This window comes from Lindgomyces ingoldianus, assembly GCF_010093535.1.
Source record: "Lindgomyces ingoldianus strain ATCC 200398 unplaced genomic scaffold BDR25scaffold_37, whole genome shotgun sequence".
Taxonomy (NCBI): domain Eukaryota; kingdom Fungi; phylum Ascomycota; class Dothideomycetes; order Pleosporales; family Lindgomycetaceae; genus Lindgomyces; species Lindgomyces ingoldianus.
This window is the reverse complement of record NW_022985198.1, coordinates 180592-207172: the sequence shown is the minus strand read 5'-3', so window position 1 is coordinate 207172 and position 26581 is coordinate 180592. Positions and strand designations below refer to the sequence as shown.

Genomic DNA, 26581 nt, shown 5'->3' with positions numbered 1-26581 from the left:
ACCCGACCAAATTTTTTGTCTCTGACCAAATATCAGCGTCTATACAAGTTTTCTCTTCCACATGGATAGGCGCTTTAGCCTAATCCTACAAATCACCTTTCCACATTCTTTGCACACCACTGCTAGTTCCCAATCCATGTCTACAATGTCGATAGTGCACACTAATACTTTCTTTAATAAAAAGATTTGCGACAACGCTTTGATATTAGCAGCCGTGAACCGACTAGCTGAAGCAGCAGCAAATTCGTTCAGACTGGCGGCTCAAGATTGGGAGGGCCGAAAGTAGGGCGGCCGGAAATGGAACAATACAGTGCCTTCACGCGCAACGGATGATGCCCTCCGAGCTGCTGTCTGCACAGAGGTCGAATTGAAGGAATCGTATTCCCGACCTTCGTGCTTACCTTTTTAGATATCTTACTGCTTGTAACTTTAGTACCAGGATATGTCGAGAACAGGATATGTCGAGAACGGGAAAGGAAACGATTTGCCCGTTTGGAAGTCGTCGCTGCTTCGTTTACTTTATAATGGACTTGGGAAGGCTAGACGGAAAAGAAGGCGAACTGCGCTCTCTAACTTTAAAAATGTTGGGGGAACGAGCTTCAGGAGTGAAGATGCGGATTAGGAATGAGAAATACATTAGGGGATCGTGAAATAAGAATAGGAGATTAGACAATTTCTCGATACTAGTCTCCCCGCTTGATAGAAATAGTATATGCCTGACTTTCCGCCGTGCGGATGCAGGCAGGGTTGGAAGGTAAACTTCCAGTTTGAAATGCTGCATAATTGCTAGCGAGCTCGCTACTTCCTAACAACAACTTCCATCAACGCTCCTTTCGCCTCCGCAACTTGCTCAGACCTCCATATCTGAACCAGTTCAAACCCCGCCTCTTCCAACAAAACCCTCCACTGCTTCTCCGTCCTCTCCAACGCTGAGAATCTCGCCATCATATGGAAGTCATGTCTCGCCTCAAACAAGCTCACGCCTTTCTCCGCTAAAACTCCTTCGTTGATCAGCAACAGCGAGTTCGGGGCCATGATATCTTTGATATTGGCCAGGATAGCGAGTGCTTGTTTATCAGGCCAATCATGTAGGATGGTCCGAAGATAATACGCCTTCGCGCCCTTAATCTCATCTGGATGCGGGATGAAGAAATCGTGACCTAGAGTTGCTATATCCGCTGGGAGGTCCTTAGCAGCCGCAACCACGGATGGAAGATCCTCTAGCACGAACTTCCCGCGGAGTTCCGGGAATCGAGTCTTAAACCGCACGAGGTCATGGCCTAAACCACCCCCAATATCAACAAACACAACTCCCCCCTCATTCACATCACCAACTGATAATTTCTCCTCCACGGGAAAAAACTCAAACCAGTCTTCCCCTCTCATCTTCCTCTGCATGCCCATCACAATGTTAAAAGCGCGCTGCAACCTCTCTCGTTTAGCAAGCCATTCCCAGTACTGGTCTGTGGTATGCTCGGCAAATTGCCACGGGCCATTGAGGGCATCATCTGGGTTCTGCCACCCGCGTTCCGCGAAGTAGTCGGGGAGCCTACCGATTGTGGGTTCGGCGGTTGAGAGATGGATGACGACTTCTCGCATGGGAGAACTGGTGGAGTAGGTGCCGGTTAAAGGTGTCGCGGTGTATGTGTCGACGTCGACTTCTGAGAAGACTCCGAGGCAGGAGACGAAGCGCATTATGCGGCCTGGACAGTATGGGCTGAGAAGAGTGAGTTTTATCTGAGGTAGGGGTACTTACGAACGAGAGCGATATCTGCTTTGCTCTTCCCTGCTAGTTCTTCAATAGTTATAGGACCGTTATTTGCAAGAGCGATGTCTGGGAGCCCGAGGTCGATAGCTAATCTAAGAGCGATGGGATCATGGCCCTGAAGTCTTTTTTAAGCCTTTCCGACTAGCTGGGAGACAAGACGAGAGCATACACCAAGCATAGTTTGAATCGTCCTTTCTATGGGACTTTGCAGCGTGTCTCTCAACTTGTTGCATGCTGCGAGCAGACGGAGTCGTTGACCTTCATCAAGTCCACCAGCTCCGGCATCTACCAGCGCTAAAATTTGGGAAGTGAGCTCAGAGCCGTCCATGGTAATTAGCTCCTGAACCCTCGAACGAATATCAATTGAGAGGTTAGGAAAACTTAATGTTGTAGCACTTGCGTGTTTAAGCTGAAAGTAAGGAGACGCCTATCTCATGGACCCCGCAATTGTGGCACAGGAAGTGAGGGGCCGAGATCAGCAAGTCGTGCAGCTGTGGCGCATCGAGGAACTCAATTTTATATTGCCCACTGAGATTAGGTTTCTTATCAGGAAAGATAGTTCAAGCCAGTTTAGCATTGCTGGACGATGCTCTAGCGCAAACGCGAGTTGCTTGTGATTTGCACTGATCCGAATCCGGAATGATTTTCCTTGGCGAGATCTCCTTTCAACCACCAGCGGTTTTCTGCGTTTGCTCAGGTATAAGCTAAGAAGCCGAGGCTTGACTGGCTGGTCGAGAGAGCGAGTTGAAGGACTCCACGGATGAAGCAATTCCGATGCCAAGACCAATGTTCACGGAGATGCAAGGGATCTGTTGCCGGCGCCGCAGATAGATTGCTGCACAGCGTGGGAAGTGAATTTAGACCCGAGACTCTGGAACCGGTGGCAAGTCAAAGTGACGAGAAGTCTGACATGCATATACGCGATGCTAGACGAATTGGAGTTACTGAATTGGTAGGTGATTGACCGCGCCGCTTACTCGCACACTACCCACATCGGCGCTTCCAGAATCGAAGCAAGCAATCCCCATCCGGACCGGACTGTGTCACTGACTCGTGCTGGAATGAAAAACACGAGCGTGGATCTCTTGCTCGGTAGTGGGGACATGACTTGTCACTTTCTGATTGAATTGGTGAGAACCGTTCGACAGGACCGGAGCCTGACCGCAGATAACTCTCGATGAAAGACCTCGATCGGGGTTTTTAATAGACCCGCCAGTGATAGAGGAAGTGGGTGATAGAGGAAGTGGGTGGTTGAAGCCTCGACAAAACTCCCCTCCTAAAGTTCCTTCGCAAGAAAGCTTGAAATATGAGCTACTGCCGCCGACATGTCATTAACCGGGATGGAAAACCGTATCCTTGCCCACCCAAGCTGAGCAAGCTCTGGGTCCACGCCATTGTAGAAACGACCTGGACTCACACGAATACCGTGGGCAGCCAGTCGATTGAAGAAGCTCATCTCTTCTTCAACTGTCTTTGCCTTTTTAGCTAACCTTGCAAAGAGGAATATACCGTGAGTGGGCGGAACGAAGTCGACGTCCCATCGCTGTAGTGCCTCGGCAAGTACGCGGTATGACTCGCTCAGTCGCTCAGAGTTCAAGGCCAGGAGGGTTGGAAGTTGGGACCAAGAGAGGAGGGATGTTAGATACAGCGAGGCGATGTTGTTCGTGTGGCAATAGGTCAGGAGAGAAAGAGCCTGGCGGAGTTGGGGGTTGCTCTGCGATATAACACAACCCTATGGAGATTAGAGGTAGGTTAAGCGCGAGGCTGTGGACATGAACTTACAACTCTGAATCCGCTCGAGCCAAAGAGTTTACTTGGACTCCAAATAACATGGACGCGGCTTGGATCAACCTTTACAGCCCCAGATGGTACCAATGGCTCCGTCAAAGACAAGGCAGATACAAATGGTGTGCCGTTGTTTGAAGTACCCTTGAGTGAGGCAAGGGCGTAGAGCTCATCCGAAATGAGGTGTAGTCCACGTTCCTGGCAAAACTCCATGCACTCTACGAGCGTCTTCTTGGGATAGCATTGCGACAATGGATTGTGTGGGTTGCATATGATGACCGCTTTGATCCGTGATTTATCAGCCGAGAAGTCGTATGCCGCCTGAAGAGACGGAATGAGGTAGTTGTCATGGTTCTGATAGGTTGGCGGATGAGCTGCTATAATATTGACACCCGGCCGAGACTTCAGGATTCCTTCAAACCCATCTAGATAGTCTGGTCAGTCGAAGGCTCATGCATTTGAGCAGCGAGGGAATTGCAAAGTAGACGACATACACCAGAAAGGACCTGGAACAATGACACTATCGCCATCGTTACAGACCGCATAGACCAAGTTCTCGAGCGCGTCACTTGCCCCGGCGGTGAGCACGATATGCTCGTGGGTTAGGGCATGTATTGGGTTGAAGTATGAGTTTAGGAACGATGTCAGGGCCTGGCGAAGAGCGACGTCGCCGCCAATTGTGTCGGGCAAGTCAAATGCCTGAGGAGTGTCAATACGTAAAGGAGATATGCTTGAAGACCTACATCGACTGTGAGTCTATCCTCTACTGTGGTTTTAAAGAACTCTTGGAGTTCGTCCCGAATGACCGCATTGTGGGCGCTTGACAGATCAATTGCAGTTGAAGGATCATAGTTCTTGGGTGTAGCCACGGCTGCAGCAGCTTTGGGAAGAAGCTCTTGCAGGGTTTTGTCCATGCGCTCGGAAAGGCCCGAATCCATGTTTGAGGGTCATAAACGATGAGGCGGCCACGTGGGAAAGTATTGAACCAGGTGCGAGCTCGACGCCCAAGAAGGAAGAGGCCACTCACTTGGCGAGTTGAAGTGTTGAGCCTAAGGTCCACGGTGCGAAAACGTGCGAACTTCAAAGCTCTCCCGTAGATAAATTTGGAGAAATCTTTGGAACCATGGGACGCCTGGAAGAGATCACTATCGGGGCTGCGCGGTCAACTCGCGGGGAAGGGGAAGGCAGACCGAAGAGCCCTTGATATGCTGGTGGCAGCAGATGTGGAGTTCGCTTAGCGGGGCACATTTAGCCCCGGTTTTTCTCTGCAGTCAAGCAGCAGTTCGTGGGTTCGAGTCCGCAAGCGCCTGCGTGGCGTTCCAAGGGCAGAGCTGAGCCCTGCATGTTGATGTTTCAAGCCACTAGGTTGTTGGATCCAGGATTCTTCAATCGAATCAGAACTGTTCTCGGACTTCGAGGCCTTGTTCTCAGTCTGTCTGGAAGATTAATTGTCCGTCTTGAGACCTCAGAATCCCGGAGACCTGGTCAGGTACAACCACACTTTGCACGAGGGACAATTTGAGTCGTTGGAAGGCTCTCCGCCGCCCCCTTGCGTCGTAGCCGACCAGATACCAGTGAGGGGTTTCCCCCCCAATCTCACTAGCACGAAAATTGACTGTGGATGGAAGCCTATTGCGATGGGACTCAAGGGGCGTTCACAAGTGGTGCGATGTCTAGAAACCCCCACCAGTGCGCGGGGTGCGGGACTCGGCACCGAAGAAAGTTGAATTGTGACCACCATCCGAAGAACTGACGGTTCCAGGGTTGATGAGTTGATGTGATGGCTGATGAGTAATTACTAGCGAGCCTTGGAGTAACTGTGGCGTTACAGTTACTTACGTGTTTTAGATGTAACCATTGTTGGCTCCTCTTTTACGACATCGTAGGCATTTAGGCAGTGTCTTCGTTCGGATCCGAGAAAGATACGGGACGTCAGGCGTTGGCTGACACCGGTGGGGATGATGAAGGTGGATATGATGGTGGAGTGACCTGGCGTTGTGGGGAATTCAATAGTCCAGCCGAGGTCGCTTCCCGGCACAACAGATATACTCCTTCCTCCAGCTTGTAATGACCATGTAAAGCCGTAATAGATAACGGATTGGCGTCACAAACTTTGATCCCAATATTAGCCCATACTCTACGATTGATTATTGCTTCATGAAGCCACATCCTGACTCATGATGAACCTTTGCTGGGACTCGACGATATCTCCTAGCGTTGGGTAGGAAAGACGACGACATGTCTTTATGTCGATGGTAATTGTACAACGGTAGCCTTTGGAAGGAGGTGAAAGATAAGCAGGCGTATTCGCCACGTTAAAAAGAAGATGTATAGCTTGGAGTACTGACTAATTGTTTTCGCAGATGATCTGCATCTTATGGTGTCGTCAACTTCAGCGATTTCCGCCAGACCTTCTTCATCTATTGATTTCATTTCTGTACCTCCTCAGCCATTTCATCTCCATCCCATCGCTTGTAACAATTCTCTTTAAGAAAGGATGCCGAAAACGACAAGATCTCGACCCGCATCTAGACAGGGCGCTTCCTCCACTAGGCGACACAAACGCGCAGAAGGCATCGACAATTAGAAGGTCTCTAAAAAGCTTCTAAGGTTCTGAGTCTGCCTCTAAGCTACTAGCTGTTGACTGGTATCTTCTCGTTTGCGTCAGCGACACGCGGGAACTACCTGTAGAGTTCGGTCAATCTTTATGTTCGCAAACTTCTATCGTGTGCCCCGACACGAGTTTGACTGGGCATCCTGCCATGCCTGGATCTTTGAAGTATACAAGATGCCAGAGCCCGGAAAATTAATGGCCCTTGCCTGTTCGCAAGTTCTGTGACGGACTTCGTAAGCAATGCCGGCCTTACCAGGAATCGTTTATGGGGCACGGAAAGAATATTCTCACCATAGAGTGAGACGACGACACTGTATTCCGGTTCCGACATGATTAAGAAAATCGAAGACTCCTGCCTCGCTAATATCTTCGAGGCCGAAGGGTACAATGCTGAAGTAGATGCAACTATAATTATGACTACGCCAAAGACTGGGAGTCTGGAATCGTGTTTATTGGAAAGGTCAATGTTAGCTTGAGGACCGATATGCGAGTCTCTGATTTCCTACATGTCTTCTACTAGTGGCCCAAGGACGCCCTAATGGCTGAAGACGGCAGATGTTTTCTGGGATGGGGGAACTGAAAGAATTGTTTATAAAGGAAAGGAGGGATATAAAACGTATGTGTTGGAATGGTAATAGGAAGGACTTGAATCTGCATGAGTGGGATATCCTCACTTTCAATCATGAGCTTGCGAAGGTCAAGGCTTGGATATGCTGAACCATACCACAGGGTTACAACTGATTGCTTCCGGATCTTCAGGCCCGACATCAGGATTGCATAGTTGTCGATCGACTACTTAAAGTACGGGATCTCTGCAGGTGATGATTTAACTAGAGATGAGCATGTCAGAATTCCAGATCTATTTTTCCTTCTCTTTCTGCGTTCCGTTCCATAGTCTATAGTCTCTCAATTTTACAATTCCTTCAACTGCTTTCGGTAAACTTCAAATCCTCCCGTGTTCGCAAGCTTTTCCTGATTAGGCTAATAGCAAGGTCCACTTTTAATATCCCCTTTATCTTATCTCCATTGGCTTGAGTATTGTGCTCAGGACAAATAGAGGGCTTAAAAACCTCAAAATTTTTGTCGACGTCCCGATCACGGAACCCTCGGACTGCATTTCTACGGTTTGAATAAGAACGAAGTATTGCCCAACAACTAGAACTCACTCAATACGTGCTTGGCGAGCGGGACAGAAGAACATCCGCTGTATTCCTTGTGCAGAAGCTTTCCTACCAATTGCTTCATCGAGGTTCATACCTTCAATCTGTACATTAATAGCAAAACGATGACCGACCCCAAATCCCTCGAGAAACTTCGACCATGCGGTACTTTTCACTCCTCAATCCCCCTTCCAATATCCACCCAATTAACAATCTCCTTCAGGTCGCCTCGAAACCCATTCAACTGTACGACATGACCTAGGATTATACAACAACGTCGCCTGTGCGGCATACTATTCCCCCCCAAACCCAGTCCAGCCCGCGCCACTTGAACCACTAATCCACTCCGCGCTTGGAAAAGTAATCTTCTCTCACCCAATCCTCAGCGCTATTCCTCTGAACGAAAACACCTCTTCCCCGTATTTCGCCCGTCTCCCCACCATCGATTTGCGGAAATGTGTTTTCTTTGTAAAACGTAAAACAGGGTTTCACAAAGGCGGTGACGATGCCGAATTGGATTCTATTATTGCCGAGCAGCATAACCAGAACTTCAAATCCGAGCTCGGGAGTCTTCCATTCTGGCGGCTCGTCGTATTGACCAATTCACCTCCAGCTACCAAGAACCAATTCGCTGCTACGTGGATATTCCATCACGCGCTCGCGGACGGTGCTTCGGGACTTGCTTTTCATCGCGCGTTTCTCGCTGCTTTACAGTCTCTTTCTTCCACCCCTCCCCCAGGAATGTCGGAGAGTGGAGCTGCAGAAAGCGCGATAATCAACACACCAACAACTCCTCTCCTCCCTCCTCTGGAATCCCTCCACCCCCTCCCCCTATCCATTCCCTTTCTCCTCAAAGCGCAGTGGACAGACTGGTTCCCCTCCCGGCCCACCACTCTCTGGACTGCTAAACCCATCACATCCGACCCAGCATCCCGAGAAACAAAATTCCGCTCCAACACACTATCCCAACAAGCCACAACCCGCCTCGTCCAAGTAAGTCGTGAGAATAAAACTAGCGTGACTGCGACTCTGGAATGCCTTGTTGCTGCAGCCATATTCTCACACCTCCCTGGAGCAGAAGAGGGAGGGGGGGTTGATAGGGTTACAGCATGTGGAGCGACGAGTTTGAGGAGGTTCTTACTAAAGGAGATGGTGAGTGATGAGAGTTTGGGGTGTTGGGTTAGTCGGTATGGATTTGAGCATCGGCGGACAAGGAAGGGTGACCCGTTTTCTTGGGCTGAGGCAAGGAAAGTTCGCCAAACGATTAATAAAGAGTTGGATAAAAAGGGCAAAGATTCTACGGTTGGACTACTCCGCTGGGTGCCGGATTTGCATAAATTCTTCCTCGGGAAGATGGGGAAAGAGAGGGGGGATTCTTTTGAGTTGTCGAATGTTGGGGTGTTTAAGGCGTCGAGGATGGTGGAGGGCGAAGGGTGCTGGAGGGTAGGCAAAGTGGTTTTTAGTCAGAGTGGGAATGTAGTGGGTGCGGGGTTTGAGGTTAGTGTTGTGACGGGTGGAGATGGGTGTTTAGTTTTGGGAATTGCTTGGCTAGAGGGGGTTGTTGAGGGGTCGTGGATAGAGATGGTGATTGGGAGTTTGCGGGCAGGGATTGAGGAGTTGACGAAAGCATAGAAGCACAGATAAAACAGAAAGTATGTAGACGCTGAATTAATGCTAATTCTTAACTCGAACTCCTGACAACGCCTTGCCGACGGTCCCACAACCTATTCCCACCTACACTATATTCCTCGGCTGCGCGCCCTCCCCCCCAGCTGATGGTGACGGCGATGGACTTCTTGACCCTGTTCTCCCCATCCTTTCAACACCCAAATACTTATGGCTTGGCGTATGCCCTCCCTGCTTCTCTACCTCACTTGCGAAATTCCCCTCGTAATGGCTAGCCTTAGCGCCTTAGCGTCATTCTAATGCGCCTGCGGGACCGGAGATTTGTCCTCGTAATACCCATCTGCTGTTTCTACTGTATCGGCTCCAGAAACAAATTATTTAACTCCTACGTTCTTTCCCTCTTTCGACGTACCGAATTACGCGGGTAGAGACAAGCTAAATCTGTGACCTGCGGGAGAGTTTTCGTAAGCAGCGGTTTAAATGCGACAAAGATCCTGCGGACAATATCCAGAAGGTTGAGCACATCGAGTACCGGCCGCCAAACTGGTATCTTTTTCGCCCTTACACGTTCTTGCTCATGGTACTCCCGACTCCGGGACGCATAGTTGCACTATAGACGGCCAAGAGCAGTCGTTTCCCTAAAAGGCAAGGCTGATGAAAATTAGGCCTGAGGCCGTCATTGCGCAGTTGGTGTATACCTTTTGGTGACGCACTGCGGAGCGCCTGCTATCTCCATATTCTCACAACTTCCTTTTCGCTATGAAGACCATGAAAGGTCATGACAAACCTTTCAAAGGCGCAGTTCGTCCTGATCTACCCTATCCTATGTTGAACTAAAAGCGGAACAAAAGGTATGTTGAGCGGGACAATTGATACGCTCACCCGCCTTCATCATGACACATCGTGCGCGCCAACCAGCTTCTTCGGAGTCTGATTGCCATACCAAGTCAGCACAAGCTTTCCTAAGCTTTCTGCTCCCGAGCTTACCTCGCGTCTCTAAGCCCCTTGGTAATGGCCTGCCTAACTTTTCTGGGATCATGGTGGTGTGGCTTAGACGCCCAAGTGTGACAGAGCAGCCGAAATACGTGGTGGAGGAGACGGGTGCCAAGGGTTGAATTCTCGTGTTCGCTCTGAGGCGGAGGAGCAGATGGCAGATATTGAACTGCTTGGGCGAGCTGTGCAGAGAGCGGTGCTCTTGTCACTCTCAGCCGCTTTCTACTAAATTTTCTTTTGAGTGGAATCTTTTGGGAAGCTTGTTAGTTATCGTGAATGTCAATTGACCCACACTGATTGGACCTGGTCTCACTTGTCTCTTTGAATCCTTTAATATGATCATAACATCTCGCTACTTGTGTAAGAAATACCAGAAGAACAAGCAAGAAAAAGATGACTTACAGAACTCGGCCACACCACTCAGACGAACTCGAAGTCTAAGAGGACCCCTTCCCCTCTCCGTCTCTGGAGCTCGCGCAATTCAATCCTCTCCTCATTCCCCCATCTCCCAGCCCCAGCCCACCACGCCAATAAAGCGAAGCCGTTTCGAACGAAGAACCGGAATTTGTGCTCACAGAAACTACGATATGGCGGTCCTCAGCCAACCAGTAGAATCTCATGCAGAGCTTAACAATGATCAGACTCTCTGCGCTAACGCTAACACTAAAGTAGAAATATAGCAACTCCCGCGCTTCGCCACCGGCATCTGAATTGCGGGCATCTCGACCTCAATCTGGCGTCGGATCACGTACGCTACCAACCCAGTATCCCGATACGCCAGACTCCCAACAAGCGGTCAAGTTCACTGCCAGAGAGAAACGCTATGCCTATTTAGGATATGTTAAACCTATACGGGAAGGTCACTAACTTAAATAGGTAGTCAATCAAGTCGAGATGGACCTTGAAAACGCTACAAATTTGCTTATTAAAAGGCCTGCGATACGTTGATGTAACAGAGGTATATTCGCTATTGATCTACCCTGCCCTAATTCTGGACCTAATCGCTGAGATCATGGCCCGTAGAGCTAGCGGATAGGACTAGACAGCAGCACTGCCGACAGAGGTCCAAGGGCGAGGGAAGTCAGTTTTGGTGCCTGACGGAGCTAAGCCTAGTGCCGCCAGTACTTGGCGCGACTTCCAAGCAACATAATCACCACGCCGGCGCATTTCAAGAATTGCTAGCGAGAACGAGTAGGAAATGCGAGGGTTTGCACTGGTCTTATTAGCGAACTTGGTTAAGGGATCAATTGGATCTAGATTCGACTAATGTGCTAAAACAGGACAGGTCGCTAGGGCTGAGCTTCCGGTCGGCATGCCAAGCCCAAGATGGGTTGAAAACAGCATGTGTCGGAGGGACACGATGAGAGTTTTGCAGATGCTAAAGGTGAGTTAGAGGGTGCGGAAAGAGTCGAGCTACGAGGAGATGATGTAGTTATATGTTAGGGCTGCGAGAGCCATAGATGAAGGCGGCGAAGGAGTGATGAGCCCCACTCCGTCCAGGTAGACAGCAGATCATAACAGATTGGATCGTTTACCGAGTGTTACACACCGCTGCCGCTTTTTCGCACTAAATCTTTTCTAGAGGCTTTGAAAAACCGTTATAGTTATTTAGGTTATATACTATTTTACTTCCCAATTTGTCAATTATCTCAATGCAGCTGGTTCGCCAGCCCGCTTGGCTCAGTGGTAGAGCGTATCACTAGTAGGCCGCTATGATAAGGTCATCAGTTCGATTCTGATAGTGGGCAAATCTTTTTGGCAACTTTGCACAAATAGCATTTTTCTTGTACGTTTCAGATAGGCCTTGCATGTGTTGGGAACCGGATTATGTCGGTTGTTCTTTGATATTGGGAGGTTTGGTGGCATGCCTAAGATTGACACTTTGCCTCTGCTTGTACACGAGCTTCATATATACCTGGGGCATTTCATTTTACTGATCTTAAGTATGAGAAAACTATCGCAATCTCCTTCACACTTCAACTGGATTAAAAAGTAGTGTTTGCTTGGACATTACAACCAACCTACATACTCTATTCCGTCTCGACCTTAGCGCAGCCTATTCCTAGGTGCTCCTTATCTAGTACTACTATCAGCATTTCTAGATACAAGAGATAGGTGAGAACAGGATGCCGCCTAAAGGGAGGAAATCATACAGCAAATGCCTTTCAAATATCGGATGTAAACAAAAGCAATTCAAAATGCCTTGTCAAAAGTGAAGTTTGAGCAAGAAGGAGAATCCGATAATACCCAATGCTTATGTCAGATACAAAAGTGGAGAGTAGGAAGTGTATGAATCGTATGCCACACATTAAATTTTCGGGTCGGCATCAGTTACAAACCGTAAAGATCTGTACTATCTGGTGGGGGATCGAGAGTCGCTCATTTGCCAGCTGAGACCCTGTCGCTATCAGGTGAACGTTGGCCAGAAGAAGCATCCCTTATATTGCGGAGGGCTTCTTGCATGGTTGTGCTGACCGAGAAGACGTCTGAGGGATGGCGCGTACTGTTAATACCTAAATTGTTTGAGATTCCTGTCGGATCGTGTGGGCGAATGCCTTGGAGGCGAGGGAATGCGCACTGTGACTGGGAAGGGAGGAAACTGGAATATGGAGTTGACCTTGTATTTTGCGAATATATGCTAGCAGAATCGCATATGCTTGAGGCGGTAGATACAGGTGAGGTACTGTCGTCGCCGTCGCTGCCGTTGTCGTTGTCATCTTCATGAGGCTGGTTCGTTTGTGCGTGGGTTGAGAGGGGTCTTGGAGTTTGGAAAGTGGCACTTGGCCCAACCTTGTCCTGGAGCAATTCTCGGCAAGCAAAATCGCTAGGGGTGGGTGGTTCTAACCCCTGGCCATATTTAATCGTTTCTAATGCTATCGCAAATGAAGTACACTCCGAGGATGGGGAGAGAGTCTCGTGGCTCTGAGATGGGTATTGCTGTACGCTGGGTACTCCGTAAACCGAAGATGGAGACAGTGCAACACAAAACGGAGCGAATGAACTGTGATATTGCCTAGTTGTCGGACTGCAGTCATGATGAAAATCTTGCGCCTCAACTTCCGGGGACACCTGTGCTCTAGTCGATGGTCGCATAGTGTGAGGTGATTTGGCAGTCATTCCTTTCAATGACATGGTCCCATGAAGCATCGCACCAGATGTAATTATCCGTTCCGAACCCCTCGGTTTCGTAACAGCAGCTCCCGAGTTTAGTGAACCAAGATCGAGGTAGTAAGACTCCTTCGTGAGACGTCCATCGGGACTGTGTTTGCCGACTGCTCTGCTCAACCTTCGTCTGGAGAGTTTGGCGTGTTTCCTCGTCTTAGCTCTAGTGTGCAAGTCCAAGCCCCTCTCAACATTCCTTGTCATGGGGTCAATGGTTGTACCGTGAAACTCGCACCACTGTGAACGAATATGTGCACTTGGTGGTCTATCCAATACATGTCGTCCTTCCAATCTCATCTCAGGTGTGCTAGCGTCTAGATGGTTCCGAAAGATATTGTTATTCCCTGGATTTTCCTCTGTTTCCACCAAGGCATCCTCGCTACCAAGCGAAGAATAGCAGTTATCGTATGCGTGAAATATCCACCAGAAGATTGTCGTAGTCAGTACCATTGCACCTGCTAGGCATGCATACAGAATGATAACGTATGGGTCTCGAGCTATCGGTGTAAGGCTCATTGCACATGCGGAGCCGACCCCAGCGATGAGCAAATTGATAGCTTGCACGATAGCCTTCATATCTTCTGGAGAGTTCTCGTTGGCATATTCGAGTGCGGTAACCTGTGCAAAGATCTCACCGATAGCAATGAGAACGTACATCGGAGCCTGAATCCAAACGTTCACGTGATTGGGAATTGGCCGCTTATTTGATGCTGGAGACTCGAGGCAGGTTTTGGGGTGCTTGTAGCAAGGTCCAGTGCTATATATAATTTTCTGGATGAATGTGGCATAGAACATGGAGAGTGCAATGAACATGAATCCAACTGTAATTCGAGCAATAGGGTTGAAGCTGATTCTCCGCCGTTGGAGGAAGGGATACAGTCCGTGCTGTATAAGTGGGCCAAGGACAATACAGGCCACTTGATTGATGCCGGGAAGCGCGTCGTTTGGGAAATTCTTGAACTCCATTTGCCCGGCTTGAGAGATCAGGTTGGTTTGCATTTGGTCGAAGCAGACGTAGAACATGACGAACGCAACCCTGAAAGAATGATTAGCTTTTAATATAGGAACGTCTTCACCCAATTAATGAATGGAGCGTACAATACCCGGCAAGCCCTAAGCCCGTCGCAAAGCTCATCGCAAAGTTTGCCGGTCCAGCTGACAATCTTTTCACGATGTTCAAGTAAGTATTCTGGGCGTGCGTGTGACATTTTAAACCCGTTTCTAGCAGCGTGCGTAAAAATACTGGCCACTTTGGGAAGTACGTTCCCATTTTGAGGTGCCTTGACTGCGATTTATATTAGCCTCCATGGTGGTAACTCAGCTGGGGGCTGGAAAGCATACTATACCACTTTAAACCCAGGAGGAGCATAGCCATCGCAAGTATTATTCCAATTAGGGGTATGGAGTACGCAGATGTGAAGGTATTGTGAAACTCGAGGAATGTGGTGGCAAACCAAGAGAGTGATCCCAGATTTCCGACCCTACCAAAGAGTCAGCCCGCCTTCAAGGAACCTATTATGATATTCTTCATACTCACCAGTAATATAAGTTGTATATGTACTGCACGGTGAGTGCCCGGTCCGTCATTACTTGCTCCCCTGTTCTTAGGGTCCTAAGCTTGGGCTGGGTCTCGAGGTACTGGTCGACTATGACGAAGTTAGGCCAACACTATATCTAGGTCTGGAGCAATAAATCAAGGCCTACCTATGAATGGGGGCATAATAGCTTTGAACCCTCCTCCTCCAAGGCCGATCAAAGCCATTGCGCCAAGAAGGCCGGGTAAGCCCAATCTTCCAGCTGGGAGCACAGAAGGGGAAGAGCTCAGGAGTAACAAACCACAGCCCAGAATATACAGCCTACAGTCGGTCAGTATATTAAAATTACCGTAAGCTGGAGAAATAACGGCACTACACTAACATGACACTGAGACAGAGGGTCTTGTACCTGCCGAAGCGAGTGTCAGAGACGACTGCAAAGGGAAGAGGGGTGATATAGTAAAAGATGTAGAATCCGTTGTAGATCCTAGTGGCTGATGCTTGTCCTAGACCCAAGTAACCGGGCACAGTGTCGGATTCGGGCGAATTTTGCATGTAGTTCTCTGTGAAGAGCCAAGGTTAATGGAAATCACTTTATTGCGAAGCGGCATGTCGGACAAACTCACGCCACGGCGCCGTGACCCCCCAGAACGTAAACCTCTCCCAGAACGCAACGATAGCTACGACCCATACTCGCTTCGGTATTCGATCAACGACTGTGCGTAGGCCGTGGGACTTGGCAGGGCGATTACGATGGGACCCTGGGGGTGAAGAATCGCAGTTTCTATGAAAAGATTAGTCACGGGAGCGGGACCGATGATGGGATCACAAACCTTATTCCTGTCGCCTCCGGAGCCACAGAAGTCACTTCCATTAGTGCTCGCTAGGAGAAGTATTTGTTCGCAAGGCGTTTATTGTTGCGTATGAAGAGGAGGTAATATAGTCCGAGGATAATCTTGGAAAGCGAGGCTGCATCCCCACGTGACCGCGCTTGTGACGAAGATGCGGTGAATTCGTTGTTTGAAAAGAAGCAGAAGCAGAATCTTGGGAGAAGTTGGACACAGTTGCATATTTTGTAGTCACTGGTGGCTTACGGCATGTGTATGTGAAGGTATTGCTGGTTGTGAATGAGTGTTGTGAACCACGTTCGCGTAACAAAGGGGTGGGCGTTCTCAATCAAACTCTAATGCTGCGTTTTCCCACAGAACATCAAGAAATTATGGGACGAACAGCGCATGATGTCTGATTTTGCTAACACTGTGTACTATCATTGCGGCGAACTCTTTGTCTGCAGTGACGAGTCTTTGTCAGCATTTGACCAATCGATTGGTCAATGGGAGCACTTACTAGGGTGGCTAGGAAAGCCTCAATCGACTACAATGGAGACGTTTGTATTGCTGAGTTTCTCGGCTAATTTGTCCCAATCCGGATGCCTGGGTTCTGTTGATCGCACATGTATGAGCTTCAAATTCGGGAAATTCCCCACATCTTTGTCTACAAACTCCTCCAGCTGACTAAATCGCACTTGGTGTCTTTGTATCGGGTTGCAAAGTGAGAACTCTTCGAGTGATTTGGGCAGCAGAGCCCCGAGCCGCGATCCCACGTGTTCCCATTCATTCTCATCGAACTGAAGAATTGCGTTGATAGGGACGTCTATTTTTCGGAGGTTGGGAAACTTGGAGAGCGATTGAAGGGATGAGATGACGTTGAAGTCGAAGCCCCAAATTTGCGACGTCTCTTCATTTGAAAAATCGATTTGAAGAGTTTCGAGTGAATCGGCACTCCATGTTAAAGCTAAATCGAGACTTGAGTAGTCTAGAAGTTGATGGCTTGTAGGTAGAAGGCCCATTTCATAGTGAAAGTGCTTTACAGCTTTGCAAGAACGAAAGAGTTGATTGATCGCTGAACCGCTGAGTTCGCTTTCAAGGAACACCACCGTTTCGACTGTTGAAGTTAGCTGCAGCCATTCCTGGTCGTCCGAAGGGCCTGCCTCGGGACCTCTTTCCAGACATCCTCGGACTTCAAGGTAGCGGAGGCTGGGGAGCGCCAGGATTGTACATAAAGGCCACAGCAGGACAAAGCCGGTGGAATGGAGCCCTCGATTGATTTTGACTGTGTGCAAATGGTTGAACCCGTGGTAAATTGCTACGAACAAAGGATTTGAGGCAGCATCCATTAATTCTAACCACCAAAGTGGCCATTCCTGGTCATAAGAGAGCCAGAGTTCTTCAATCTTTGGCGTAACCGAAATGATGAGAGCGGCGCAGGCAATATCATTGTCCTCTTCAGAGACCAGACTTTTCCATGCATTGGCACGTGGTGGTGGAAGGCGGAAGCGTTCAACTGCGCGACGGAGCTTTCTGGTGGATTCACGTTCAGGCGTACTGGGAGGCCGTCGTCTGGCAGATTTCATAAGCTCAATATCAATCTTGCGAACATGTCTGGCTAGTTTTGGTCGATCGGCAAGTGTTCCTGCAAAATGATGGATGGGCCGAAGGCCAATTCGGTGACGGTACGTATGGTAGAGGAAGGGCTCTGCCGCCGTTTGAAGCCTCCGAGATGTTTGGCATAGCGATCTGAATGTCGCAATGGGCTCCTCTGCTACGTGTATGTGCTCGAAGATGTTGAGCACCAGTTCATTTGGGACATCATTGATTGTAAGCATGATGATGGTGTGAGACACTGGGGATGTAGGAGCGATGGTGGACCTGCCGCGATTTGAGCGTGCAATTGGAGGTCATTACATAAGCACTCTCGGTGAAGCGGAGATTTCCATTCGCCGGTTTCTTCACTTTCGGGTCCGTGGCTTTGCCGCTCCTCAGCCTTCAACTGTATCCATGTCATCTCACCATCAGTATGTATAACGAAATCCTGGAGTATTCTCCAGTATTGCCTCTCCCCGATCAGCCTTCCGATTCCGATACAAGAAGTAGACAAAATTCATCGAAACCAGCAGAACCGTAAGCACTTGGGACACAATGACAGTGATCATTCCGGGGCTACACGTGTTAGCGGCATTCAATACATAGTAAGGCTCAACACTGCTTACAGGTAGTTGGGAGCGTCCTTTTGACGAAATACAAAGGAGGCCACGATGCCTCCACATCCACCACCCATCAGAAGCATCGCTGTCGCAAGAGCACGCTTCGTTTGACCCGCTGCCCGCTTGTCAGTCACCTCCCTATGAAATCACATGGTACCTACTAATGTTGTTGTGCTGGTAGCCATAAATAGTTGGGATGTTTGAATTCGTTCCTCCAACCGCGACGAAGACGCCGAAGTAGCGGGCACCGGGGTTTTTGGCGAAAGCCATGAGACTCGCGCCCATGATAATGATGAGTGCTTGAATCACAAGTGTCGGTCCTCGCATTTTGACCCTGTCATTGAGGTAGCCGGCCCCGAACATCCACTGAAGTGTATCAGCCAAACGAGGTCACTAGCAAGGCGATTGACTTACAAAAGCCGCAAAAACATACGGCGGGACATTTAGGATGTATGTCATTTTCGCCGAGTAGTGCATAGAACCTTGAAGGATGATGGGAAGGAAATAAGAAAATGAATAGACAGTGAGATTCTTTCTACGTCAGCATTCCTCTTGTGTTCACCGAAAGTGCAGCACTCACATTGCAGAAGAGGAGGAACGGAAATTGCCACATTTTCCAATCACTCAACGCTCGAAGGATATTTCTAGCAGTGAATTGCTCAGGGACTGCGTCCGCTCTATCTCGCTCAACTCTTGCGAGAACAATAGAAGCTTCCTCTGCAGTGAGGAACCCTTTTCTCAGGAACAACCCTGGACGAGCCGCTGCAAGTCTTATGAGTATTGATAGAAAGCGGAAGTTGGAATGCCCCACCTCGGTCGGGAAAATCGATCAAGATGATCGCTGCGAGGATGCCAATAGACGCGCTAATAATCCCCTCCTGTTCCTGCGTTAGCCTTGAAACAACTCGGCGGTGCCGTCTTAACGAACAATTATGAATATCCATCTCCACGCGTGGAAGCCTCGATAAGTGCCCATTGTGGTAATGCCGTATGCAAGGAGACTGGAGAGACCCGACCCGAAAACCCCGATGCACGCCCACGCTGCAAATCTGCGCATCTTCAGCGACCCATGGCCCGACTTCCAAATGGATTGGGAGAATATACCGCTTCTGTACTTCATATCTTGTATACCAACAGGAGAGTACTGCTATCCATTAGCAGCGAGTCTGTTCCTTGACGGTTCCGAAATACGAACGGTAGACACAACCAGGGGCCATCCCAGCTTCAAATGCACCAAAAATTGCTCTGCATACTATATGGAAATCGTCAGTCTTGTTAATGCTGCGCCAGAATTTGCTTACATACGGAGCACCGTCTTCCAGGATTGGCAGAATCCCATTGCGATAGTAAGGCATCCCCAGCAACTTTGACTTCTATTAGTATCTTTCAGTAGGACTGATGAGCGTGTGACTAACGTGCCAATTAGACCAAGCCACTTTGCTGGCCCAAGCTTTCGCAGAAATATGTTGGACGGATAATCAAAAGTGATGTACGTGACGAAGAACTGTGTCTTTCAGTCGGGTTCATTCCCAGCGCTTCTTCTATAACGTACGATCATTGTTATTAAAGTGTATCGGTTTCCTTGATCGGTACCGAGCTCCTTCCGCATTCCAGCTATTTGAATCTGATCTCTAGTCAGCGAATCTCCCTCAAAATCCCCAATCACGGAAGACCTACGACAGGAAGGTTGACTCGATCAATCAGCGCCCACATGTACAGCAACCCTAGGATAGGCACTAGCCGAAAATCAACCCTGCGAATGATTTTTTTAACACGCTGCTCATCTTTGTCGACCTCCGCTTGTATTGCCGCATTCAAGTGAATGTCGGTATCGAGACGCGACTCGTCAACAATATGCTCCCCTTTCGGGGGCAGATTCTCGACGTGAACATTGTTTTCTTTGATATCGGAGGGCATGTCGATGGAGTCGATGAGGACATAGAATTTCAGAGCGAGTTCACGTCTGTCTTAAACATTTTCCGAGTTTTAATGGCCATCGGTAGTTGCTGGTGCGGCTACCAGGGTGTTACCAGCAATGCGGGGTGGTGATCTCGCTGATCCTTTCTTGCATGGGTCTCTTTCTCCAAAGGCTATAATTCGCTAAGACCCGGGAGTTATTTCGTGTTCCTTTGTGATATACGATTTTCTTCTGAGGGATGTATAGCGATAAATCGAATCGCGCGTCAAATAGCTTATTTCCAGCGTCAGCAGAAAAAGTTGATTGGACCGCAGAGAATCCGTTAGTGAGCCGTGGGGTTGCCAAGCAGCGGGGCATTTACAGAGCTGGAGAGACTGCATGATCTCTTGAGAAGGGCATCGGCAAATATGAAGGATTAATTGCCGGGGTCGTGGATTTCATATATGCTAGTCACCCCATCTTGGTCCCAGCGCTGGGAGAGAATCAACCTAGCAGCAACCTATGAACCATCTGGACGGAATTCTCTCTTTGGATACGACTTTAAGCAACATATTCCGATACACTACAACGCGATGCCTGGTCTTGTTCAAGAGAGCACCTTCAAGACCATTACGGTCAAGGAATTGCACCCAACCTTTGGAGCAGAGATCGAGGGAGTGAACTTCCCTAATCCATCCGAGGAGCAATTTAAAGAGGTCCTAGCCGCAATGGCAAAGGTAAGTTGTACGCATAGCAAACGGCTACATTCGGAAGATAATACCTTTTGCAGTACGGTGTTTGCGTGTTTCGCAATACCGGGATGGATGATACCGCACATGTTGAATTCTCTCGGCGACTGGGTGACCTGGATGATATTAGGCCATACATGACCGGAGGGAGAAAGATGAGGTATCAGCACTATGAGCTCTTTGATGCGGGCAATGTCGATGAAAATGGCAACGTTATCGACCCCAGCTCGCCAAAAGCTCAATACCAGAAGGTATATTTGCCTCGATCTATTCGCTTTATAGCACTCGTTATGAAATTAGCCCAAATAGCTTCAATGCTCACATCGGGTAGGGAAATGGTCTCTTCCATGTGGACTCCTCCTTCAACCCACGCCGAGCATCCTTTTCCCTCCTCCGCGCCTACGAACTGCCCCCTCCAGGCCACGGCGGCAACACAGATTTCGCCGACTCCCGCACCGCTTTTGACGAGCTACCTGAAGAGCTCAAGTCCGAACTCTTGGAATATGACTATGCAGCTGCACATTGCATGGCGCATTCGCGTAAAACTGCAGCTCCAGAATTCTTCAAAGACCTCGACGTCGAATCACAACCTATGTACGCCCACAAGATTGCCCAACTCCACGAACCCTCTAACCGCATGAACCTATACATCGCTGCCCACGCGCACCATGTCGAAGGTGTAGACAAGGAAAAGAGCGATGCCTTGTTAAAGCAGTTACTAGACCATGCGACGCAAGAGAAATACAGGATCAGTGTTCCGTGGGAGAATCCAAGTGATTTAGTTATTTGGGATAATACCTGCGTTTTACATAGAGCGGGTGGTGGAACCTTTGCGGGCAAGTTTAGGAGGGACTTGAGGAGGACGACGGTGCATGATGCGAGTTCGACAGCTTGGGGGTTAAATGAGAAGGGAAAGGATGCTAGACCAGGATTCAATTTGGGGAGCTCGAATATGAAGGGCTGAAGTGAGGGGCTTGCGTTGGTTATTTGGGTTGCTGATATCAATTCACTTGCATCTGAATGTTTGGTGCAAGCAACTATGACGCCACGGGCTAGTTAGATTCATCGTTCATGAAATGTGCAAGGGCTGCACAGGTTGACGTATTAGTCTTCTGTGCCCCAGATCTTGGGTTTCATCAAGCTTGTGGCGTACGGGTCTAGAGCGGTAGCGCTGCTTGGAATTGCGGAGAAGTGGGGTTGCGGGTCCGTAGGTTGAATGTCAACGGGCGTATATCCTCGGCCACTTAGGTTGTGTTACATATTTCCGTGAATATCCGATGTTTATTCCTCTGGCAAGTTTTGGATGAGGATACATTTAGAATCATTGGAGTCCAGAGCCCAGGAGGTCTGCACATCAGTAATAGCCTTACAATTAAGAGATAGAAAAAGTAAGGCTGTAAGAATATTAAGAACGGCTATATTAGAACTGGTAGAAAGTCTCCTCAGGACCATTTAGTCACGTGTGATTTATGATGATTTGTCAGTACTGACTGAGCCGTTTCATCTTTTAATTCTGAATCCTATTTCTCCATCTGTCTTGAACCTGACCGGCTTGCTTTTTCAATTATTGACCATCTACTTTGTTTCTCGCTCTCATTTCTTCAAATACCACCATATGTCACGGCAGGTTGTTATACACCTACTTCAATCATGGACCTCAAAGCGTTCCCTTTATGGCTGAGGAACCAACCGACAGTCTACGACAAGACTCTCTGCCTTTGGTAGCAACCAGAAAGTGAATAACAGACCTCTGAAGACCCACCTTTATTCTCTCAATCATCAATAACGTACTTCATGGGCGAGTTGCTCACACACCCGAGTCGCTCACTTTTGCCAAGACCCCACTAAACCACCCTTCCTACACTAATGCATTCCCCACAACACTACTTAGACGCGCTAAAAGAATGTTAGATACAGCTTACGCTCTAAGCTTTTAAATAAAACATAAAACTCTTAAAGAAATGTGCTGTAGCTATGTGCAAAGTCCTATAAAAGACAATAAATAACTACAGCGCTAGATAACCTTTACAAGCTAATTCTATAGCTAAATTATAGAGGCTAGGTAATAAAAAGAAGCAGGTAATTATTAAGACTATACTTAAGCTATATGCGTGAGGAATTTCCCCTTAGATAGCATTTGTGGCTAATATAGCTAATTCTTTGCGCGCTAAGCGTAATCTAGGCCATGTTTGCATAAACTGGCCTAGTATGTTTGTGAAGCGTTATTTAGAGCTTAAAGTAACATTTAAGTGTAAGTACAACTATAAGAGAGCCCTCTGTAAGAGTCCTAAAGTAATTTAGAGCAGCTTTAGCCTTATAGAGAATATTAAAGCTAAGTATAGCATCTAGGATAATAACACGTACAAGTTTAGCAAGATAGGGTTTATAATTAGCTAGATATCTCTTAACTATACTTGCGCTTAAAACTTTACTTTAAGCTCTAAATAACGCTTTACAAACATACTAGGCTAGTTTATGTAAACATAGCCTAGATTATGCTTAGCGCGCAAAGAATTAGCTATATTAGCTATAAATGCTATCTAAGGGGAAATTCCTTGCGTATATAGCTTAAGTATAGTCTTAATAATCACTTACTCCTTTTTATTGCCTAGCCTTTATAATTTAGCTGTAGAATTAGCTTATAAAAGTTGTCTAGTGCTATAGTTATTTATTATCTTTTATAAAACTTTGTACATAGCTACAGCATATTTTTTTAAGAGTTTTATGTCTTATTTAAAAGCTTAGAGTGTAAGCTATATCTAACGTTCTTTTAGCGCGTCTAAGTAGTGTTGTGGGGAATGCATTAGTGTAGGAAGGGTGGTTTAGTGGGGTCTTGGCAAAAGTGAGCAACTCGGGTGTGTGAGCAACTCGCCCATGAAGTACGTTACAGTCTTCCAATGATATTGCCGGGTGGGGTGATTGGGAGATTGCTGGCAAAAACCAAGAAGGCAACAAGAATCACCCGCACAGGTCCGGGATGATCACTCTTCGCCAAGTGTGCAGAATTGTGCAGAATCGCCCTAATTCAGACCACCGGCCTCGCTACAGCGTCTTCTGCCTCAGCCAAACTATGCTAGGATCACCGCTACTGCCCACCCTTTCTCCACCATCTCCAATATCCTGTCCGGCCTCCGATAAAACACAATACATAGCTCTGGGAACGAAACAGATCTTCCTCAGAATGCTGTACTGATTACAGCGGCAGCGACCTTGGAATGTCAAATGCAGATTCTATGGAGACTATCTATCCCTATGCGCGAGATGGAACGCGGTCGCGGCATCTGGGTGCCATTTGGCGGGAGTAACATGGGTTACCGATGGATTGTACGGCCCAAACGCAAATTATTGCTATGAGGAGAATGAGATGAGCATGACGAAGTCATTCTTGAAATATTTAGAGAGTGCAGTGCTTCTAAATGTGCACTCTTTAAGCAATCAACTCAGTCCCTTATGGCCTTCCTGCTCCCAAAAGCTTCACAAATTCTTTGTGTTAAGCTCTGCTATGTATCTCCACCCACTTAACTCAGTAGACTACTAGTTAGATAGCATTCAGGGTTAAGTTCAGCTATTCTCCTCCCAAAACCTCGAAAGACGACCCTAAACCTGAGCCCAATCCTTGATGTCCTGTTTCTCCTTTTGCAGTGAAGAGCTCAATAGTTTGAAATCCATATCCTGGGCCACCAAAAGGATTCTTAGTATCCGTTTCCATTCTTCTTCGCTATTGTTCAGACCCTGCGAATCTATTAAACTCTTATTCATCCACGCGCATAGTATAAGCGGAAATATCTGTATTCCGAACTCTACTAGTATGAGCATCTGAGCGGACACTTTTCGCTCATCGTTCAATTATATCGTTCAATTTCGGGATATGAGCCTGTTCAGGTTCCCTTCGTGGTTCAGATATTTCTAACGCTAGGGTTCGCATCTCAGAGCGGCACTCAAAATTGCCAAGAACGACATGTATTGTGCGGCGAATGTTGTCCGTTTTCATGAGACTTGCCTTATATACTTGTCCTACACGCGTGGTCACAGTTCGCATTTGTAGGGACACTTTTCCTTGCTAGAGCCAAACTAAGAAAGTCGAATTTTTTATGCGTCTAGATACTTTGCTTTAGAATTTATCTCGTTCCGTTGCTAATGCAAAACGAGGCATACGTTTTAACAGAATGGCCTTACATTGTTCAAAATTAATGAGAATCAATAACGTATGACTGCTTGTTTCGGTATATAGTAATTCTCAATAGTAAAATACTAGCCTAGGGATGATGTAGCTTTGGCGCTTACTTGTAACGCGAGGCAAATTGAACCTATATCCTCTTCCTATCGATTAAAACTCCACGTGATCTGCCTGAAATTCCCTCCTGTGCACCTCTTTGTCTACCAAACAGGCATCTTCCAAGCGTCAAGGTTGTAATGCCATGTGTCAAGACTCACTTGATCATACACACATTCTAGCTCTGTCCCATTACTACCACCATAGTACGGCCGTAGAGGCCACAGGCAAATTTTCTGGTTCTCTCCCTTCTGTGCGCCCATAGATACTGTCCCATTCAGCAAGTTCGGTTCGATACCCTTCTCCACCCAATCAATTAATTGCGTTAGGCTATTCTGCGGCCATGCGCCGTTGGGTTGGTACTGATTCGCGCCACAGTGGGCTCCGCCTGGGACAAGGAAAAGTCGGTAGAAATCTTGGATCTTGGTGGCAGAGTCGTTATAGCTAAGACCAGGGTACATGACGGAGCGGACAGACTCCCAGTACCGTACACTACTGGCAGCAGGAATTGAGTCGTCAGATTCACCATGGTAGTGGATGACCTTTCCACCAGCTTCTTCAAAGCGCGTCAGGTCAGGCCAATTCACCTGGAAACTGTCGTCGTAAGTTTGCCATAGGTGATAGATCCACTCTTTCAGGGTGTCGTATGTGACTCCGTTGAGGTTGGGAAGTGTGGAGGAGTTCACTAGATCAATGTACCGCGTCACAAATTCTGCTCCTAGGCCACTGATACTGAGCTCCCACTGACCAGTAGCGTTGTTGTAGCTCGTTTGTGCATCAGCGAAAGTTGCGCTGGGTTGGTATGAAAAGTAAACCTGGCGACCGTGGAGGTCGTGGATTCCATTGAGAATAGTCTGCGCTACGGCAACGGCTTTCGCTGAGATAGTACCATTTTGGGCTGGAGTTGGGCTGCCACTCCCTGGTCCGAAACCGCGACCACCGGAAAAGGCCGCGCATGAATACGGCAATCCAATGGTACTGTTGATGTTGAAATGGAGTTTGCAAAGGTCCGTTCGGGCAACAACGCCATCTCTCTTCCCGTCCAACGGGTCACAAGCCTTAATGGTGGCATTTACAATTGCCATCATTTCGCAGGGCGGTGGATAATAGTCCAGAGTCTTCTCGACCACATTGGAGTACAGATGCTGGATCTGCTGATGAGAATACCGGAAAGCAGGAGCGCCAATTGACGCACCATCCAATTCATTGGAATAACGTTGAACCTGGCTCCATCCTTCTCGTCCTCCTTCCGAGCAACCCTGATAATACGCATAAAGCTTCGTCCCGTTCTTGATCCCGAAAAGATTCCGGGCGAGTTCCTTTCCAAGCACAGTCATCTCATGTATGGCCTGGTAGCCGAACATGTAAGCACTCTCCCAATTGACGGTCCCGTTGGCAAGGAGGAAGATGGCATCAGCATTGGTATTGAAATTACCAAAACCTCCATCCGTATATCCACTAACTGCGCCTATACTCACTCCTCCAGACACGGTGGAAGCGCCGGAGTTGATCGCAAGCCCGCCACCTCCAGTAGCTAGGAATCGACTCCGGAATTTAGAGGGTTCTGGAACCCAGTAGGCAACATGAACTAGGTCCCCTCGTCCATTGTGCGTATAAGCAAACGAGATATTGCAATAATTGATGGTTGCGTCGGGGAAAAATGTGTTGCTGCGAATGGAGTAATTTGTGCCTATAGTCGCAACGACCGAGGATGAATCGACAGTAATTCCATTGTAGAATCCGGCGACGGGAAGTGCAGACTGGGCATTTGACTTCGTGCAGAGCTCAGTTAGACTAAGGGCGGACACAGAAGTGATGATTGTCGATAATGGAAAAAGGATTCGCATCTTGGAAAACCTTTGGCCAGGAAACTAAAGCGTTTGGCTCGAGATGGGCATCCATTCGACAAAGCTAGATCGAAGTTTTTGAATGGGCTTTTACCCTTCGCTCTTCGAGGTTCTTGACGCGCGTCGGAC

At 48.1% G+C, this 26581-nt stretch overlaps 10 protein-coding genes and 1 non-coding gene across 11 annotated transcripts; 5 read left to right on the top strand and 6 right to left on the bottom strand.

Moving 5' to 3' along the window:
- Positions 1-724: 724 nt before the first annotated feature.
- Positions 725-2312, bottom strand: BDR25DRAFT_82290 (S-adenosyl-L-methionine-dependent methyltransferase). The gene is made up of 3 exons (XM_033699104.1): positions 1938-2312; positions 1757-1883; positions 725-1703 (listed from the first exon to the last, which is right to left on the bottom strand). The coding sequence occupies exons 1-3, from the start codon at positions 2094-2096 to the stop codon at positions 799-801; spliced, it is 1191 nt and encodes a 396-aa protein (XP_033542531.1). The 5' UTR covers positions 2097-2312; the 3' UTR covers positions 725-798.
- A 732-nt stretch (positions 2313-3044) lies between these two features.
- Positions 3045-4491, bottom strand: BDR25DRAFT_318162 (PLP-dependent transferase; the record flags this gene model as incomplete). The annotated part of the gene is made up of 4 exons (XM_033691729.1): positions 3045-3500; positions 3551-3987; positions 4048-4252; positions 4297-4491. The coding sequence occupies 4 exons, from the start codon at positions 4489-4491 to the stop codon at positions 3045-3047; spliced, it is 1293 nt and encodes a 430-aa protein (XP_033542530.1).
- Positions 4492-5819: 1328 nt separating this feature from the next.
- BDR25DRAFT_82273 (uncharacterized protein) lies at positions 5820-6210 on the top strand. Its single transcript, XM_033699103.1, has one exon. The coding sequence runs from the start codon at positions 5917-5919 to the stop codon at positions 6160-6162; it is 246 nt and encodes an 81-aa protein (XP_033542529.1). The 5' UTR covers positions 5820-5916; the 3' UTR covers positions 6163-6210.
- On the bottom strand, positions 6211-6590 carry BDR25DRAFT_82272 (uncharacterized protein). The gene has a single exon (XM_033699102.1). The coding sequence runs from the start codon at positions 6496-6498 to the stop codon at positions 6259-6261; it is 240 nt and encodes a 79-aa protein (XP_033542528.1). The 5' UTR covers positions 6499-6590; the 3' UTR covers positions 6211-6258.
- Positions 6591-7265: 675 nt separating this feature from the next.
- BDR25DRAFT_294701 (uncharacterized protein) lies at positions 7266-8976 on the top strand. The gene is made up of 2 exons (XM_033688800.1): positions 7266-7492; positions 7551-8976. The coding sequence occupies exons 1-2, from the start codon at positions 7453-7455 to the stop codon at positions 8957-8959; spliced, it is 1449 nt and encodes a 482-aa protein (XP_033542527.1). The 5' UTR covers positions 7266-7452; the 3' UTR covers positions 8960-8976.
- A 2622-nt stretch (positions 8977-11598) lies between these two features.
- BDR25DRAFT_360207 (uncharacterized protein) lies at positions 11599-12228 on the top strand (the record flags this gene model as incomplete). Its single annotated transcript, XM_033696210.1, has 6 exons — positions 11599-11607; positions 11637-11687; positions 11748-11938; positions 12002-12061; positions 12086-12124; positions 12165-12228. The coding sequence occupies 6 exons, from the start codon at positions 11599-11601 to the stop codon at positions 12226-12228; spliced, it is 414 nt and encodes a 137-aa protein (XP_033542526.1).
- BDR25DRAFT_t46 lies at positions 11616-11694 on the top strand. The gene has a single exon. It is a non-coding gene; the product is annotated as a tRNA-Thr (tRNA).
- Positions 12194-15759, bottom strand: BDR25DRAFT_82247 (PTR2-domain-containing protein). Its single transcript, XM_033699101.1, has 9 exons — positions 15738-15759; positions 15477-15686; positions 15270-15427; positions 15026-15206; positions 14813-14964; positions 14646-14754; positions 14450-14589; positions 14207-14393; positions 12194-14144 (listed from the first exon to the last, which is right to left on the bottom strand). The coding sequence occupies exons 2-9, from the start codon at positions 15515-15517 to the stop codon at positions 12326-12328; spliced, it is 2787 nt and encodes a 928-aa protein (XP_033542525.1). The 5' UTR covers positions 15518-15686; positions 15738-15759; the 3' UTR covers positions 12194-12325.
- A 1735-nt stretch (positions 15760-17494) lies between these two features.
- BDR25DRAFT_294697 (MFS general substrate transporter) lies at positions 17495-19716 on the bottom strand (the record flags this gene model as incomplete). The annotated part of the gene is made up of 13 exons (XM_033688799.1): positions 19364-19716; positions 19239-19310; positions 19102-19190; positions 18992-19050; positions 18882-18938; positions 18791-18830; positions 18615-18735; positions 18498-18564; positions 18267-18448; positions 18101-18217; positions 17848-18052; positions 17693-17801; positions 17495-17642 (listed from the first exon to the last, which is right to left on the bottom strand). The coding sequence occupies exons 1-13, from the start codon at positions 19601-19603 to the stop codon at positions 17495-17497; spliced, it is 1506 nt and encodes a 501-aa protein (XP_033542524.1). The 5' UTR covers positions 19604-19716.
- A 460-nt stretch (positions 19717-20176) lies between these two features.
- On the top strand, positions 20177-21296 carry BDR25DRAFT_238828 (alpha-ketoglutarate-dependent 2,4-dichlorophenoxyacetate dioxygenase; the record flags this gene model as incomplete). Its single annotated transcript, XM_033685648.1, has 3 exons — positions 20177-20320; positions 20374-20583; positions 20664-21296. The coding sequence occupies 3 exons, from the start codon at positions 20177-20179 to the stop codon at positions 21294-21296; spliced, it is 987 nt and encodes a 328-aa protein (XP_033542523.1).
- Positions 21297-24709: 3413 nt separating this feature from the next.
- Positions 24710-26546, bottom strand: BDR25DRAFT_378326 (tannase and feruloyl esterase; the record flags this gene model as incomplete). Its single annotated transcript, XM_033697538.1, has 1 exon — positions 24710-26546. Exon 1 carries the CDS (start codon positions 26450-26452, stop codon positions 24710-24712), a length of 1743 nt encoding a protein of 580 aa, XP_033542522.1. The 5' UTR covers positions 26453-26546.
- Between the last annotated feature and the right edge of the window lie 35 nt (positions 26547-26581).

Excerpts from the sequence above, each read along its gene's own strand:
- BDR25DRAFT_82247 (XM_033699101.1), bottom strand. The coding sequence starts at position 15,517 with ATGGAAGTGACTTCTGTGGCTCCGGAGGCGACAGGAATAAG. Across the intron at positions 15,207-15,269 it reads GGGGGTCACGGCGCCGTGGC|AGAACTACATGCAAAATTCG; the intron begins GTGAGTTTGTCC and ends GGCTCTTCACAG. Across the intron at positions 14,394-14,449 it reads CCTGGGTTTAAAGTGGTATA|TCAAGGCACCTCAAAATGGG; the intron begins GTATGCTTTCCA and ends TATAAATCGCAG.
- BDR25DRAFT_82290 (XM_033699104.1), bottom strand. The coding sequence starts at position 2,096 with ATGGACGGCTCTGAGCTCACTTCCCAAATTTTAGCGCTGGTAGATGCC. Across the intron at positions 1,884-1,937 it reads CGATTCAAACTATGCTTGGT|GGCCATGATCCCATCGCTCT; the intron begins GTATGCTCTCGT and ends AAAAGACTTCAG. Across the intron at positions 1,704-1,756 it reads AGCAGATATCGCTCTCGTTC|GCCGCATAATGCGCTTCGTC; the intron begins GTAAGTACCCCT and ends CATACTGTCCAG.
- BDR25DRAFT_294701 (XM_033688800.1), top strand. The coding sequence starts at position 7,453 with ATGACCGACCCCAAATCCCTCGAGAAACTTCGACCATGCG. Across the intron at positions 7,493-7,550 it reads CGAGAAACTTCGACCATGCG|GTCGCCTCGAAACCCATTCA; the intron begins GTACTTTTCACT and ends AATCTCCTTCAG.
- BDR25DRAFT_82272 (XM_033699102.1), bottom strand. The coding sequence starts at position 6,498 with ATGTCGGAACCGGAATACAGTGTCGTCGTCTCACTCTATGGTGAGAAT.
- BDR25DRAFT_82273 (XM_033699103.1), top strand. The coding sequence starts at position 5,917 with ATGATCTGCATCTTATGGTGTCGTCAACTTCAGCGATTTCCGCCAGAC.